The sequence below is a fragment of the Amblyraja radiata genome, chromosome 15, assembly GCF_010909765.2.
Source record: "Amblyraja radiata isolate CabotCenter1 chromosome 15, sAmbRad1.1.pri, whole genome shotgun sequence".
NCBI lineage: Eukaryota > Metazoa > Chordata > Chondrichthyes > Rajiformes > Rajidae > Amblyraja > Amblyraja radiata.
In genome coordinates, this window is record NC_045970.1 from 18,618,131 (window position 1) to 18,636,793 (window position 18,663).

General features: G+C 42.6%; 1 protein-coding gene across 1 annotated transcript in view; it reads right to left on the reverse strand.

Moving 5' to 3' along the window:
* The window catches only part of LOC116981051 (dedicator of cytokinesis protein 1), a 413,994-nt gene that overhangs the window by 52,304 nt on the left and 343,027 nt on the right, over positions 1 to 18,663 (reverse strand). Inside the window, exons 42-43 of the mRNA XM_033033698.1 lie at positions 16,208 to 16,289; positions 2,421 to 2,505 (exon numbers count right to left, since the gene is read on the reverse strand). Coding sequence (XP_032889589.1) covers positions 2,421 to 2,505; positions 16,208 to 16,289 — 167 coding nt within the window. The remainder of the gene's footprint in view (positions 1 to 2,420; positions 2,506 to 16,207; positions 16,290 to 18,663) is intronic.

Sequence of the window (18,663 nt, forward strand, 5' to 3'; positions counted from 1 at the left end):
TCTATATTCTGGAGCAGCATAAGGAGGACAGTGAGATCAGTGTGCGAAAGTACTAGTATGCTAAGGCAGTTTGAGATCAAGAAGGTGGCAGTTTTGGGGATCTCGAAGACTCATCTATCCCAAGTTATAATGAGAGGCAACTTGGGCAACTTGGAGAGGGAAATTGCCTGGGGATTGATGAAGATCTTTTTATCTTCTCTAGCCAGAGGTAAGGTGCCGGGGGACTGAGAATATTGTTCCAATATTTAAGAAGGGAAGTAAAGACAATCCAGGAAATTATAGGCTGGTGAGTTTCACATCAGTGGCAGGGAAGTTTTTGGAGTGGATGCTTTTGGATAGTATTTACTCACATTTGGAAAAGAATGGGCTAATTAGGGAAAGTTAGTATGGCTTTTTAAGTGGCAGATCATGTCTTACAAACTTTTTTGAGGAGATAACAAAGGTGATCAATGCGATAAGACAGCGGATGTTGTGTACATGGATCTTAGTATTCATTTGATAAAGTTCTTCGTGTTAGGCTGATAGAGAAGATTAACATGCATGAGATATACAACATGCAAACTGGCCCTTCGGCTCATCGAGTCCACGCTGACCATCGATCACCTGTTCACAGTAGTCCTGATGTCTCATTTTCTCATCCACTTATTCGGGGCAATTTTACAGATGTTCAGTGACCTATGTCTTTAGGGTGTGGGAGGAAACTGCAGCACCCGGAGAAAGCTCCCGTGGTCACAGGGAGAACATGCAAACTCCACACAGGCAGCGCCCAAGGTCAGGGCCCAGTCAGGTGCTGTGAGGCAGCAGCTCCACCAGCTGCACCACTGTGCCGCATGGTGACCTGGGTCATTTGGATTCAGAACTGATTTACTCATGAAAAGACAGGGTTGTGGTGGAAGGGGGTTATTCCCAAAGGAGTTGGGACATATATACGATGGACATAAATGGGTTGGTTAGTAAATTTGCAGAAGATAACAAATTGGAGGAGTTGCAGATTGAGAGGCTGTCAACGTATACAGTATGGTACAGATCATACAGAAATGGGCAGAGAAATTGCAGATGGGGTTTAATCAAAGCAGGTGTGAGGTGCTGCCCTTTGGGAGGTCAAATGCAAGGGGAAGTTATATGGTTCATGGCAAGACCCTTAATAGCATTGATGTACAGAGGAATCTTATGGTCCAAGTCCACAGCTCCCTCAAAGTGGCAACACGAGTAGATAGAGTGGTAAATAATGCTGTGCTTGCCTTCATCAGTTGGGGCATTGAGTACAAGAGTCAGGATGTCATATTGCATATTAAAGTACATTGGTTATGCTGCAGTTGGAGTATTGTGTGCGATTTTAGTCACCATTACAGGAATGACGTAGAGGCTTTGGAAAGGCTGCAGAAGAGGTTTACCAGAATGTGTCTGTTTTAGAGGGCATTATCCATATGGAGAGGTTGGACAAACTTCGATTGTTCTTTTCTGGAACGTTGGAGGTTGAGGGGAGACCTGATAGAAGTATATTAAAATAATGAGAAGCATAGATAGGGTAAACAGTCAAAACCTTTTTTTTCTGGGTGGAAATATCAAAGACTGGAGGACAAGTTTCAGTTAAGAGGGGCAACGTTTAAGAATTGTGGGGCAAGTATTTTACGCAGACACTGAATGGTGCCTGGAATGTACTACCAGAGGTGGTGGTGGAGTACTACCAGACGTGGCGATAGGAGCATTGAAGAGGCTTGTTCATAGGCACATGGATATGCAGGGGATGGAGGAATATGGATCACTTGCAGGCAGAGATTAGTTTAACGTGGCATCATGTTCTGCACGAACAGTGTGGACCGAAGGGCCTGTTCCTGTGCTTTACTATTTTACATTCTATGAAAGCAACCAGATGAGGTCAGAATTTAGTTAAATCAGAAGACGCATTTGGTAATGAAGCTGCATTAGAATGGAAAGTGGTTGGTAGCAAAGAATAGCAATTAGTGCAATATCCTGGGGATTAGTGCTAAGGCTATTATTGTTTACATTGTACATAAAAGCTTTATCAGATTCATGATTTTGAAAAGTAGAGACAAAATTAACTCCAAATCAATAAGTGGGATGCAAATTCATTAAAAGCAAGACACAGGTATTGGCTTCAACTCTTTTAAAAGAAGACAGTAAAATAAATTGTAGGCTTAGAAAGTAGCATGTTTTACTTTTCATTTCTGGTACCAGTTGAATAGACTACACGTCTTTACCAACCCTATTCACACAAATGTACTTTCCTTTCATTAACGTGACCATTAGATGAGAGTTCACTAAATTAGTTTACCAATTAAGAGGAAATAAATTTAGGAAATGATTTTTATCCTGTACACACCACAGCTGGATAAGAAATTGATGGCAAATGCAATTATTAACAAGAAAAGGTACAATTAAAAACCATAATACATTACAGAAAATTCATTGTCTGGATCTTTCTCTCCTTTCCTGACTGGTCTTGAATACTGGAATCGTTGCACTTCATTAACAGTGTAAAAACTGAAAAACAAAATCACAAAACATAGTACTAAAACATGTACATGAACCAAAATAACACAGACAAAGTTGAACCTATCAAATTATTTGACAAATTTTGAGTACTCCCATGATTGGTATATTAGAAGTACGTTATAAGTACAACAATATTTTCTGTGAAATATATTTAATATTGTATAGACAAAAATGCTGGAGAAACTCAGTGGGTGAGGCAGCATCTATGGAGCGAAGGAAATAGGCAACGTTATACATTATATTGTATACACTGATGTTGATATGCAGGTAAAACTGGAAAACAATTATTCCTTTTTGTGCAAATTGCAAAAATACGGTAAGATGTGCAACGCAAAACAACAGAGAATGTAATTGAAACCTACAGAAGAAATTACAGCTTTCACATCACCCATGATACGTACTCACAAACTCTTAGGTAATCATTTTAGTTTCTTGGGATCTGACAATGACAGATGCTTCATTTTATACAACCAGAAGAGCCACAGCCTCAATGTGGAACATTAACATCAAATGTCCCAATCAAATCTTAGAAATGCATGGATCATAATTTAGAATTTAGTTTCAGGCATTTTCCCGATGGTAACAGCAATTGCCATCCAACCATAAATGTATGACTCACTTGAACATTCACCAGTTGGACCCATTAGTTTTTGCTGATTCCCAACATGTCTCCATAGTTCAGCTTTTCAATAGCAAACAATAATGTTATAACAGATCCACTAATTATTTATGAACTTATGGAGTTTTCCAAAATAGTCATACACCCCACCACTTTCCCTATAATATTGCAAATTATTCCTCTTCAAGAACATGTCACGGGTCCCAGATGAGAAATTACAGGGCATTCAAAGACTCAGTCCAAGAAAAGAAAGTATATTTAACATAATTTGACACTCGGTCCAAAAGAGAGGAAAGGGCAGAGGAGGTGATTTGTGTCAATTGAAGATTCTCTAAGGAGTCTTCAGTGGAGAGGACAGTTTTTAGCACAATGCAAGAAATAATTGGTGGCAATTTTACAAATTATATCTATATTTCTCCTATACAGCCGAGTCTTAATTTCAATAGTTTTGAAACACAGCACAATGAACAACATTAGCAGAATAATACCTGTTCACAGTGAGGCAGTTTATTAAAGAACATCCTCAATTAGCTTAGACCTTTGATTATAAATTGGGCCAGATAAGATAGGATCCCATTGATCTGTTATTCTAATTATCTGACTGGGAACGAGCAGGAAATACATTCAAGAGATAAGTGAAATGGTTTCTCAGGACTCAAAGGAGTGCATTTGCATGACTGTCCTTATTAATGGCTGCCCTTTCATTGCATACCGAGGCAGAAAAATAAAGCTAAATCTTTAAAACTGCCTACTGGCAATCCCACATCCGAAATGTGTTTTAGAGACTGGTCTCCCAAGGAAGAAAAGGACAAATACAGGAAAGAGGAGACAAAGGACAGGAGAGACAGAGAGGACAAGTGAAGCGAAGCACCACCAGCATGTTAAGTTTCATGAAGACTATTGATTTTTCTGGTGCCTTAATGACATTGTTGTGGTTCCATCACCACCCTTCACCTGGGAGTACAGATATAGCAGCTCTTTAATTAATCAATACAAGCATGCAAGGGAGAATCTTTACCCAAGTCAGTTCATCAGAGTACACAGGTTTTATACATATTTACATATAAATCAAATATATAGTGTTAGGGGATAGAGGGAGGAGGCAGGATATTGGGGTTGAGAGGGAAACCTCAGATCAACCTTGATTTGAATGGCAGAGTAGACTTGATGGGCCGAATAGCTTATGACCTTTCACTTATGTCCTATCACTTATGACCATTTAGCTCATCCCACACATCACCAATGTTGCTCATAACCCTTGTTCAAGACAGAAGGTCTTTGTTTTTCAATTGGATTTCATCATTTGAGACATCCATGAAGATCATTGAAGAGAGTCCATGTAACAGAAGAGGAGGTGCTGGAAGTCTTAAACTAAATTACAATAGATATATTCCCAGGATCTCATAAAGCTAAGGAAGAAATTGCAAGGCTACTGGCAGAGATATTTGTATCAATAGTCATGGCTGAGGTACTGAAAGACTGGAGGGCAGCTAATGTTGTGCCTCTATTTAAGGAAGGCTGAAAGAAAAAGCCTATGAACTACAGACTGGTGAGCCTTACATTAGTGGTAAGTTATTGAAGGGAATTCTGGATGTACGTGCATTGGGAAAGACAAGGACTGATTAGAGATAACCAGCATGGCTTTGTGCATGGTAACTTTTGTCTCACCAATGAAAGTTGTGGAGGTGACCAACAAAATTCATAATTCATGAGGGTGGTGTGGTAGACGTTATCTGTATTGCCTTTAGCAGGGTACATATGGTAGGCTGGTCTGGAATGTGATGAGGAAATGTGGGATTCGATAGAACTTTATTTATCCCAGGAGATAAATTGATCTGCCAACAGACATAAAAACACTAAATACATGAAACATGAAATTATAGTGACATGGTGGAAAGGATTGGGGATGTGCAAAGATTGGGGAGCGGGAGGGGGTGTTGGGGAAGGGGAGTCACTCAGTCTACCCCACGACAGAAGGGGAGGAGTTGTACAGTTTGATAACCACAGGGAAGAAGGATCTCCTGTGGCGTTCTGTGCTGCGTCTTGGTGGAACCAGTCTGTTGCTGAAGGTACTCTTCAGGTTGACCAGTGTATCATGGAGGGGGTGAGCTGTATTGTCCGGGATGCTCCACAGTTTGAGGAGCATCCTCTCCTCCACGACTACCTCCCATGAATCTGCCCCCAGGACAGAGCCAGCCTTCCTGATGAGTTTGTTAATCCTATTGGCTTCCGCGGTCTTCGCCCTGCTGCCCCAGCACACGGCAGCGAAGAAGATGGCACTGGCTACCACCGATTGGTAGCACATCTGCAGCATCGTACTGCAGACATTGAAGGAGTGGAGCCTTCTCAAAAAGTACAGCCAGCTCTGTCCTTTCTTGTACAGGGCCTCAGCTTTCCTGGACCAGTCATTTACTGTCCAGGTACACTCCAAGGTATTTGTACTCCCTGGTAAACTGCACATCCACACCATTGATGGAGACAGGGGATAGGGGTGTTCCTCTTCTTCTAAAGTCCACCATTAATTCCTTTGTCTTATTGATGACTACACATCTGTATTCAGCTTCCCTCCAATTATTCATTTGTCTTGTCGATGACTACACATCTGTATTCAGCTTCCCTCCCCTCACTGATGCAGCCCACAATTGCAGTCATCTGAAAACTTCTGCAGGTGGCAGGAGTCCAAGTTATATCTGAAGTCCGAGATGTAGATGGTGAACAGGAAGGGAGAGAGGACCGTCACCTGAGGGGCCCCTATGTTGCTCACTACCATGTCCGAGACACAGTTCTGTAGCCTGACATATTGTGGTCGTCCAGTCAGGTAGTTGGTGATCCAGGACACCAATGGAGCATCCACCTGCATCTTTGTCAGTTTGCTCCCTAGCAGTGCAGGCCGGATGATGTTAAAAGCACTGGAGGAGTAAAAAAACACGACTCTCACAATGTTTCTGGCTTATCCAAGTGAGCATAGGAACAATGGAGCAGGTGGATGTTATAGCTGGCCATCATGCACCTGCTCCATTGTTCCTATGCTCACCTGGATAAGCCGGGAAGCATTGTGAGAGTCATGTTTTCTTGATCCCTGGGTTCAGGGTAAGCTAGCCAATTAGATACAAAACTGGCTTGAAGGTAGGAAACGGTGGTAGTAGAGGGTTGTTTATCAGATTAGAGGCCTTTACTAATTGATGTGCCACAGTGAGCTATGCTGAGTCCACTGTAGTTTGTTACTTATATTATTGATTTGGATGTGAATGTAGATGGTATGTTAAGCAATTTGTTGATGTAATGATATAAACAGGTTTCAAGGATTCAGATCAATGATGTAGAAAGAACACTTCAACAATATAAAACTTTAAGAAAAAAATAAAATATTCCTTGAAATAACAATGGCTGGCACAATGGCGCAGCAGTAGATGCCTTAGAGCGTCAGAGATCCAGGTTTAATCCTGACCACGGGTGTTGCCTGCATCGAGTTTGTATGTTCTCCCCCGTGACTGCATGGGTTTTCTACGGGTGCTCCAGTTTCCTCCCACACCCCATCGATGGACAGGTTTACAGGTTAATTGGCTTCGGTAAAAATTGCAAATTGTCCTTAGTGTGTTGGATAGCATTAGCATAAGGTGATCGCTGGTTATCGCGGACTCTGTATGATGAAGGGCTTGTTTCCACAGTATCTCTAAACTAAACAATAAAACAGAGGGTACTCTTCCCTATCTTCCCTACCCACTCTACCTTCCCTATGCACGTGGGGACTCTTTTGACAGCAGTGTGGTCTAGAAAACCTGAGGCTCCTGGCATCTTTCTGGATCCCGGTTCAAGGAGGTCCACTGAGCTCTCTCGCAGCATGCATTCATATAATCAATAAGCCGGCACTTCTTTCCTAATCTAAAAACAGCAGATGCCAGCTACATTCAAAAAAAGTTTGCCTCTCTCACACAAAAATTATGGTAGTTATGATACAGCTATTTACTGTAGTAGGCACCAAGCTAGTCCAAACCACCTTCTTTGATAAACAAGCTTGTCTCATCCCACTACTTTACTTCATGTTTTACAGCTGCAGGTCTCAACGCTTCATTATTTACTTGTTTTTTTCTAAAGCTTGCTCAGCCTGGGTAGTTAGCTGACAATTTCATTTCAATCACAGACATGTTATAACCCATACATTACTACAGATGACACCCACATTGGTGATATAAGGGGCAATGAAGAAGGTTATGTATGATTACAATGGGATCTTGATCAACTAGGCCAACGGGTACATATTTTCATGAAGCTGTCAACACAACTGAACAGGATGGTGAAAAATGTTTGGCACGCTTGCTTTCATCAGTCTGGTTATTGAATACAAAAATTGGAATGTCATGTTATTGCTGTACAAGTAATTGGTAGGGCAACATTTGGCTTACTGTGAACAGATTTGGTCGCCACGCTATAGGGAGGATGTTAAGGGTGCAAAAAAAATTATCTGAATGTTACCGGGTCTTAAGGATTTGAGATATAAGGAGTCTTTTTCCACTGGGGCGTAGGAGGCTGAGGGGTGACCTTATAGAAGTATATAAACTTATGAGGGGCATAGATAATCTGAAGAGCCACTTTCTTTTTCCCAGGGTAGGGGAGCCGAGAACTAGAAAGCATAGGTTTAAGCTGAGACTGGAAATATTTAAGAGGGAACTGAGGAGCATGGTGGATGGTGCGTACAGGGAATGAGCTGTGAGAGGAAGTGGTAGAGGGGAGTAAAGCTACACATTTAAAAGACACTTAGATACTGTAGGTACAGGCAGACAAAAATGCTGGAGAAACTCAGTGGGTGAGGCAGCATCAATGGAGCGAAGGAAATAGGCAACTTTCTGAGTGGAGACCCTTCTTCAGACTGATGTGAGGGTGGGGGAAGAAGAAAGGAAGAGGTGGAGACAGTGTGTTGAGGGAGAGCTGAGAAGGGGAGAAGAAAGTAGGGACTACCTGAAATTAGAGAAGTCAATGTTCATACTGCCAGGGTGCAAACTGGCCAAGCAAAATATGAGGTGCTGCTCCTCCAATTTACAGTGATCCTCACTCTGGCCATGGAGGAGGCCCAGGATAGAAGGGTCGGATTCGGAATGGGAGGGGGAGTTGAAGTGCTGATCCACCGGGAGATCAGGTTGGTTATTGCGAACCAAGCGGAGGTGTTGGACGAAGCGATTGCCAAGCCTACACTTGGTCTCACCAATGTAGAGCAGCTGACATCTAGAGCAGCGAATGCAATAGATGAGCTAGTGGGATTTCCTTGGGACCACAGTTGTTTTTGGCTGTATAGCTTTAGGAATCTATAACCCGATCTTTAAATGAACCAAGTATACCCCTGTTGTCGGCCGGATCCAGAACAATGATGAGATGACGTAAAGAGATTGGGAAAACATCCTAGCTGGAGTAACACAGTGAGTCAGGAAGTATCTCCAAAGAGCATGGATAGGTAACATTTCGGGTCGGGGCCTTTCTTCAGACTGTGGTGGACGGGAGACAGCTAGAAGAGAGGAGGGGCAGCACAATGCCTGACCAGTAAAAGGTGGATACATCTGAAGGTGTTTTTTTTAAATGCAGATGGTTGGACAAAGGCTGGAGATGAAAGACATAAGGTATGATGAGATAAGGATAGAAATGCGAATTATGAAGCCAGACAAGGAGTATAGGTGTAAAGGGAGGGGGAGGGCGTGAAATGTTTTTTGTTTTTTTACCTAAATGACAGCCTCAGGTTTCTGCCTATCCATATCACCCGCAATATAACATGGTCCCTTTATAGTGATCAAGAAAACACATGGCATTGACCAGGAAGTGGCTGAGGTGGTGGGGTGCGGTTAGCAGCAGCTTCAGTTTATTTACTTTCTTTGGCATCTGAAAAGATTGAGCATTTTGATGAAGATTCTCTCGAACTTCTGCAGATGCACTGTAGAAAATATGCTAACATGATGCATCTGTGCCTAGTAAGGCCACTGCTCTTGACCACCTGTTCCTGCAGAGAGTGCTGAGCACAGCCCAATCCATCCCAGGGTCGCTACTACCTTCCATCTCGTCCACCTAGTTCATTTTCACTTCTAGTTCATACTTCTACTTCATGAAGGGGTGGCGGTGGTGATGTGTGGGCCGGCAATGGCAGCAGTCGATCTGGCCTGGAAGCAGCCGGGGAGGATGTGTAGGCCAGCGCAACAGTCAGGCCTGGCAGAGAAGGTCGGCAGCCTGGCCTGGAGGTAGCCAGGGAGGCAATGTAGGCCAGGAGTGGCATCAGAGGCCCAGCCTGTCAGTGGAGTTCAGTAAGTCAGGCCAGGATGAGTCCAGAGAGGTGGTGTGGGCCGCCATGGCATTGACCAGGAAGTGGCTGAGGTGGTGGGGTGCGGTTAGCAGCAGCTTCAGTGGTCCCGGCCTCGGAGAGATCAGGGAGGCGGTGAATGTTGGCGTCTCCCCGCGCCACTGAGGGTCTCAGCCTCCAGGTGGTTGAGTGCGCGGTGAGATCCAGCAATGGGTCTTGACCGGAAACGTCACCCATCCATGCTCTCCAGAGATGCTACCTGACCTTCTGAGTTACTTCAGTACTTTGTGTCGTTCATCCTTGCACAAATTTGGATCGAAGCAATTGCTTGTCAATTTCAATAGTCTCTGCAGCATAGCTTGCAGACTGTGTTCTTAAAGAGACAAAGGTATTTGATTACTGTGGGGACAGTCTGGCTGAGAGCAATTTGGCTATTTTTGAGGATTTTTTCAAATTTGGATTTGAATACTGGAATGTTTTGAAACTTCCTTTACAAATGAAATTGTATTTAATAATTTAAATTATAAAGCTTTATTGGATGTGTAGGAAATATCTGCAGATGCTGGTTTAAATTTAATTATTTTTATTTTTTGCTATTTATTATTAAATCGTTGAAAACATTAGCAACACAGTGGTGCTGGTTTCCGACGGGCATGAAGATAGACAAAATGCTGGAATAACACAGCGGGACAGACAGCTTCGCTGGAGAGAAGGAATGGGTGACGTTTTGGGTCAAGACCCTTCTTCAGACATTGAATGGTGGTAGGATGTACGGTGCAATTGGTAGTGCTGCTGCCTCACAGTTCTAGTGACTCGGGTTCAATCCTGATCTCCGGTGCTCTCAGATTTTCCATGTTCTCCGTGTAACCAAGTGGATTTCATCCAGATACTTTGATTCCCTCCTAAATACCAAAGACCAGTGGGTCAGTGGATTAATGGACATGTAAATTGCCCCGAGTGTGCAGGAACAATAGGAAAACTAGGGAGGAATGGGATCACTCTGTGGACTTGATGGGGCAAAAATTGTTTCCTTTTCTGTCATAAGAAAATATGGAAACCAAGTGCAGAATATTGGAACTGCAAAATAAAGTTAAATGCATACTTAGCAAATTTACGGGTGAATTAATAGAGGATGAAATATTACAAACACAACACATGACAGCAGCAATTTAAACATCCCATACATCGTTAAACTATACCAGCCAAACCAATGAAAAACACAATCAGGCAAAAGCTATGAAGATGGCAATTATTAACCTTTTGGTTGTGGATTCTTCATCAAAACTAATTAATCCATTCCCTCTATTATAAATAACTAAACTGAAAATATTCTGCAATTATCTGCTTTAATTTAAATTTTCAATATATACAGTTCATATGCTTTTCAATAAAATAAAGTTAGAGGATATCATTAATAAGGCAACAACATTGAACTTTCTGCCTAGCTCCGATTGTTAATAAACAAACCAATAATTAAATGCTGGAGGCAATGAACTGGAAAGCCACAAAGTTTTACATTATTTGAGAAAATATTGAAGATGTGGATTTAGGAATATATATATCCATGTCAGACAGGGCCACTGTTTTTTTTTTACATTAATGCATGAAATTAACAATAAAATATTGGCTCCATCTTTTACTCTATTAACTTTAGCCTTTAGAGATACAGCACGGAAACAGGCCCTTCGGCTCACCAAGTGTCTGAGTGAACAAACGATCACCCCGTACACTAGCACTATGTTACACATTAGAGATGATTTTACAATTTTACCAAAGCCAATTAACCTACAAGCCAGTATGTCTGGAGTAATGCAGGAAACTGGTGTACCCAAAGAAAGCCCACATGGTCACAGGAAGAACATACAAACTCCATATAGACAGCACATCAATCAGGATCGAAGCCGCGTCTCTGATGCTGTAAGGCAGCAACTCTTCCTCTTGCTATTCTGTTGTCACTGCTTTTTTTGTGTTTTCTGAACATATTTTGGTAGTTTTTACAACATTTAGAAATAAACTGGAAAATGACCTCAGTGGGATATGTAAGATACTAAATGAAGCAGAAGAGAGCAATTTGAAATACTGGTTCAAGTCGTGATAGTGAGGGTTCATTGGGCAACAAAACTTAGGACATTTTTAGAAAACATAGAAAAATAAGTGCAGGAGAAGTCCATTCGGCCCTTCGAGCCATTCAATATGATCATGGCTGATCATCTAAAATCAGTACCCCGTTCCTGCTTTCCCCATATCCCTTGATTCCTTTAGCCCGAAGAGCTAAATCCAAGTCTCTCTTCATAACATCCAGTGAATTGGCCTCCACTGCCTTCTGTGGCAGGGAATTCCACAGAATAAACAGCTCTCTGGGTGAAAAAGTTTTTCCTCATCTCAGTCCTAAATGGCCGACTCCTTATTCTTAAACTGTGACCCCCTGGGTTCTAGACTCCCCCAACAACGGGAATATTTTCCCTGACAATCCTTTAAGAATTTTATATGTTTCTATAAGATCCCCTCATCCTTCTAAATCCCAGTGAATACTTGCCCAGTCAACCCATTCATTCATCATATGTCAGTCCCGCCATCACGGAAATTAACCTGGTAAACCTACTTTGAACTCCCTCAATAATGAATAATGTCCTTCCTCAAATTAGGAGACCAAAATTGCACACAATACTCCAGGTGCGGTCTCACCAGGGCCCTGTACAACTGCAGTAGGACATCCTTGCTCCTGAACTTAAATCCTCTCAACATCCCATTAGCTTTCTTCACTGCCTGCTGTACCTGCATGCTTACTTTCAGTGACTGATGTGCAAGCACACCCAGGTCACATTGCACCTCCCCATTTCATAATCTGACACCATTCAGCTAATAATCTGCCTTCCTGTCCTGGCCACCAAAGTGGATAACCTCACATTTATCCACATTATACTGCATCAGCCATGCATCTGCCCACTCACCCAACCTATCTAAGTCACCCTGCAGCCTCATAACATCCTCCTCGCAGCTCACACTGCCACCCAGCTTTGTGCCATCCGCAAACTTAGAGATGTTACATTTAATTCCGTCGTCTAAATCGTTTATAATGTAAATAACTGGGGTCCCAGCGCTGAGCCTTGCGGCACCCCACTAGTCACTGCATGCCATTCTGAAAAGGACGAGTTAATTCCTACTCTTTGGTTCCTGTCTGCCAACCAGTTCTCTATCCATGTCAATAACCTCCCCCCAATACCATGTGTTCTAATATTGCCCACTAATCGCTTGTGTGGGACCTTGTCAAAGGCTTTTTGAAAGTCCAGATACACCACATCCACTGGTTCTCCCTTATCCATTCTACTTGTTACATCCTCAAAAAATTCCAGAAGATTAGTCAAGCATGATTTCCCCTTCATAAATCCATGCTGACATAGACCAATCCTGTCATTGTTTTCTAAATGCGCTGCTATTACAACTTTAATAATTGACACAAGGATCTCCCCACTACCGATGAAAGGCTAACTGGTCTATAATTCCCTGTTTTCTCTCTCCCTCCTTTCTTAAAAAAAGGGGGGGGAGGGGGGAGAAGAAAGGAAAAAGGAGGAGGAGGAGCCCGATGGCTGAGGTAGGATGGGGAGGAGACAGCAAGGGTTAACAGAATTGTGAGAAATCAATGTTCATGCCACCAGGATGCAGACTCCCCAAGCCGAATATGAGGTGCTGTTCCTCCAATTTCCGGTATTGCTCACTCTGGCCGTGGAGGAGGCCCAGGACAGAGAGGTCGGATACGGAATGGGAGGGGGAGTTGAAGTGCTGAGCCACCGGGAGGTCAGGTTGGTTAGTGCGGACCGAGCGGAGATGTTCGGCGAAACGATCGGCAAGCCTATGCTTGGTCTCACCGATATAGATCAGCTGACATCTAGAGCAGCGGATGCAATAGATGAGGTTGGAGGAGGTGCAGGTGAACCTCTGTCGCACCTGGAACGACTGCTTGGGTCCTTGAATGGAGTCAAGGGGGGAGGTAAAGCGACAAGTGTAGCATCTCTAGCGGTTGCAACGGAAAGTGCCCGGGGAAGGGGTGGAGCGGGAGGGAAGGGAAGGATTGACAAGGGAGTTGCGGAGGGAGCGGTCTTTGTGGAAGACAGACGGGGGGGAGATGGGAAGATGTGGCGAGTGGTGGGGTCACGTTGGAGGTGGCGAAACTGACGGAGGACTATTTGTTGTATGTGCCGGCTGGTGGGGTGAAAGGTGAGGACCAGGGGGACTCTGCCCTTGTTGCGAGTGAGGGGGATGGGGAGAGAGAGCAGTGTTACGGGGTATGATGGAGACCCTGGTGCGAGCCTCATCTATAGTAGGGAAGGGGAACCCCCGTTCCCTGAAGAATGAGGACATTTGCGATGCCCTGGTGTGGAACACCTCATCCTGGGAGCATGCGGCGTAGACGGAGGAATTGGGAGTAGGGGATGGAGTCCTTACAGGAAGTAGGGTGGAAGGAAGAGTAGTCAAGATAGCCATGGGAGTCAGTGGGTTTATAGTGAATGTCGATCAGAAGTCTATCACCTGCGGTGGAGATAGTGAGGTCAAGGAATGGTTGGGAAGTGTCAGAAATGGTCCAGGAAAATCACCAATGCATCCACGATTTCTAGGGCTACCTCCTTCAGTACTCTGGGATGCAGACCATCAGGCCCTTGGGATTTATCTGCCTTCAGTTTTTACATATCTAAAGCTTTTACAGTCAGTTTTTATATTCCCCGCAAGTTTTCTTTCATGCTCTTTTCCCTCCCTCTTAATTAACCTCTTTGTCCTCCTCTGTTGAATTCTAAATTTCTCCCAGTCCTCCGGTTTGCTGCTTCCTCTGGCCAATTTACATGCCTTTTCCTTGGATTTAACACTATCCCTAATTTCCCTGGTCAGCCACGGTTAAGCCGCCTTTCCATTTTTTATTTTTTCGCCGGACAGGAGTCAACAATTTTTGGAGTTCATCCATGCAATCTTTAAATCTTTTCCATTGCATCTCCACCGTCAACCCTTTAAGTATAATTTGCCAGTCTATCCTAGCTAATTCCCGTTTCATACCTTCAAAGTCTCCTTTCTTTAAGTTCAGGACCCTAGTCTCTGAATTAACCATGTTACTCTCCATCCTAATGCAGAATTCCACCATATTATGGTCATTGTGGCCCAAGGGGCTTTGCACAACAAGATCGCTAACTAATCCTTCCTCATTATACAATACCCAGTCTAGGATGGCCTGCCCTCCAGTCGGTGCCTCCACATATAGGCTTAAAAAACCACCCTGTATACATTCCAGGAAATCCTCCTCGTCCTCAGCGTTGTTACCAATTTGGTTGACCCAATCTATATGTAGATTAAAGTCACCCATGATAACAGTTGTACCTTTGCTACACGCATCCTTAATTTCCTGCTTGATGCTATCCCCAACCTCCCTACTGCTGTTTGGTGGTCTGTATACAACTCCAACAAGTGTTTTCTGCCCTTGGTTATTTCACAGTTCTACCCAAACAGCATCCAAGCTAATGTCTCTCCTTACTATTACATTAATCTCCTCTTTAACCAGCAATGCCACCCCACCTCCTCGTCCTTTCTATCCATCCGTCCTGAATATTTAATACCCTTACATATTTAGCTCACAGCCTTGGTCACCCAGGAGCCATGTCTCCATAATCCCAACTATATCAGATAGACACAAAATGCTGTAGCAACTCAGAGGGACAGGCAGCATCTCTGGAGAGAATGGGTGATGTTTCGGGTCGAGACCCTTCTTCAGACTATATCATATCGGTTAACTGCTAACTGCACATTCAATTTATCCACCTTATTACGAATGCTCCTCGCATTAAGGCACAAAGCTTTCAGGCTTGTTTTTCTTTTCTCCCTTTTACCTTTTGCTTCTGTCATTTTATGGCCCTCTCTCCCTGCATTAGTTCCCATCCCCCTGCCCTATTAGTTTAAACGTAACCTTTCCTACATTCTTTTTCCCGTTAACTGCACGCATACACTTCCACATCGTTGGCCCCACCTCCTCCACTATTTAGTTTAAACCCACCTGTGTAGCAGTAGCAAACCTGCCTGCCAGAATGTCGGTCTCCGTCCAATTAATGTGCAACCCGCCCCTTTTGTACAGGTCACCCCTGCCCCAGAAGAGATCCCAGTGGTCTAGAAATCTAAATCCCTGCCCCCTTCACCAACTTCTCAGCCACACATTCAGATCCCCTAAGTCCCCGTTCATACCCTCACTAGCACGAGGTACTGGAAGCAACCCAGAGATAACCACCTTAGAGGTCCTGTTTTTCAGCCTCTATACTCAGGTTGCAGAACCTCCTTCCTCTTCTTACCCACGTTATTTGTGCCTACGTGCACAAAATGATTTAAAAAAAAACATAATGGCTATCAGGGAAGAATAATGGAAGCAAAGTTTTGAATAGATTTAAGAGAAAATTAAAAGTGCGGCTAAAGATGCAGGGGGGTGGGGTAAAGCTTAATTTATTTTATTTATGGTGGGTTAATTATACTAGGGAAAATGACAAGGCTGGCGAACATTTATAGTCCAACCAATTGGCCTTTAAGAAGACATTAAAAACATTAGCATATTAGCTGGTCTTCTTTTGATGGTCTGGTAATTTTATGCAGTAATTTTTCAAAACCTTAAACCACTTTTTTTCCCCCCAAATTCTAAACTGCTAATCTGATTTTTATTCCATAGCTATTCAAGTGGGATTTGAACCCAGGTTTCTGGATTACTTGTTGGGTGTCTAAACCACTACATTACCACCAGACGCAGTGCCCCACTAAAATGGAGAAACCCTTACCTTAAAATTTGCTCTAAGACAGACTTGTTCCTGAACTTTGGTGGTAATTCACGGATGGTTTTCACGGTGAAACACTGAATATCTGCAAGAGTTTGTTAAGGCATTTTAGGGAATAATATAAATGAGTAGCATTTGAAAGAGATCTGGTAACTTGACATATTTCATGCATATTCAAGGTTTAAACTAAAATTCACTTACTACTTACTTAACTTTCAAGAATCTTGCAGCACCCTCATTTCAATGTTTATATTAATTCACCAATTATCCACTTACTTAACTACGGTCTCGCCTCCAACTTTGATTCTCTTGTTCATATTGAAACATTTATTCGTTTCATGTTGCACTATTTTCCTAATATGGTCATCTATCTTGCAAATTCAGGGGGTAAGCTCTGTATTTGTGGCAACAGCGGTTTGGCCATGGAACCAAAGATCATAAGGTTATAAGGAATTGTAGAATTAGGCCATTCAGCCCATCAAGTCTCTCTGCCATTCAATCATGGCTGATCTATCTCTCCCTCCTAACCCCATTCTACTGCCTTCTCCCATAACCTCTGACACCTGTACTAATCAATAATCTATCTATCTCTGCCAAAAATATCTACTGACTTGGCCTCCACAGCCTTCTGTGGCAAAGAATTCCACAGATTCACCACCCTATGACTATAGACCTTATCTCCTTCCTAACATAACATCCTTTAATTCTGAGGCTATGACCTCTAGTCCTTTCCACATCCACTCTATCCAAGCATTTCACTATTCTGTATGCTTCAATGAGGTTCCCCCCTCATTCTTCTAAACTCCAGCAAGTACAGGCTCAGTGCAGACAAATGCTCATCATAGGTTAACCTACTCATTCCTGGGGTCATTCTTGTAAACCTCCTCTGGAGCCTCTCCAGAGCCAGCACATCCTTCCTCAGATATGGTGCCCAAAATTGATCGCAGCATTCCAAGTGCGGCCTTACCAGCGCCTTATAGAGCCTCCACATTACATCCGTTTTTTTATACGAGCCCTCTTATGGATTAAGTTTGCTTTTTTTTCACTACCGACCCAGTCAATGGCCAAACCACTGTCTACCTGCTAGTCCAAGTTCATCCTGGAGAATGATGATAATTCCAGTTTATTTATGCAATGTCTAATCATCTTTGTAAAACGCTGTCCTTTGCACTCACTACCCAGCCTCCGGAATAAAATGCTCATGAAATTTCGGTAAAACTGAATTCATTTGTTTTGGACCATTGCTGTTATCCGCATCCTGCTTCTTATCAGGTCAAACCTTGTCCCAAGCTTTATTTTGACTGACTTTGTTTTAATGCTATATCCTCCTCTGTTTCTCATGCACCTCCCCCCACTCAATCCTGTCTGACAAAATGCATTTAAAATGATTTCCATGATTGTTTATCCATTCTTTGAACCTGAAACTCTATAATAAGCCAAGGCTCAATTCCTTTCTACATGGGCTTTATTGTTATGGTCACTGCATTTGAAAATATGTGATGAGGCATCCAATGGCATCTTGTCACTTGTGCTTTTCAGTTGTATGATATCTAGTCTTGGATATGCTATAATGACCACCATGACCATATGCTGAAAAATCCTACGGGATCATCGACGGCACACTTAATAGATTCTGCACCTGTTCCACTGAATATAGGTATGTTTGCAATCTTAAACTGTGTTCCTGACTCAACACTTTCTCCATCACAAATATTGCCCATTTCTACCTCCTTAACATCATCCCTCAGTTAATTTGCTATTAATATGCCATCCAAGAATTTATCCTCTCCAAATTCAAATATCACTATGATCTCCTGTTCAGCATTCTGTCCTCAGTGCTCTCAAAAATAAAGCACATCCGTGGTACGCAATCCACATATTAAATTATAAATCTTATATTCGTTGTTTGCCTCCTCCCGTCTCTGGTCTTGTGTATTCCTTCACCAGCAATCTTACGTTCACACATCTAGTCACGACTTGAAAATGTTATGCAGAACCTCTCCCTTAAAATACATAGCAGTTCAAGCTTTGTTGGCTCCTTTCCACTTTCATTCGCTTTGACTCAACATCATTTATGATTGATTAACACACACCTCCTGGGATATGTGTGTGTTCAAAGCTCGGTGTAAATGTAACATGTCTTTGTTTCACTTTAAAATGTTGCAGTAATAATGTAATAATGCAGTTCTATTATAAGATCCACTTCCTATCTTCATCATTGCTGTCTTTACTAAATGATGCGAAGGTTTCATTACGGTATTTGAAATATTTCAGACTGAAATAATTATTTTAATCTCATTGGAAAATACATGACAAATCTAGCTATAAACATACTGTAAAATAATAAAATAGTTAATACAGATGTAAATACAAATTCTGATATTTCACAATGCTTCAAAAGAGATTGACTTGCAACATTTATAATATTAATTGCTCCAAATAAGTTATGCTGCAGATGA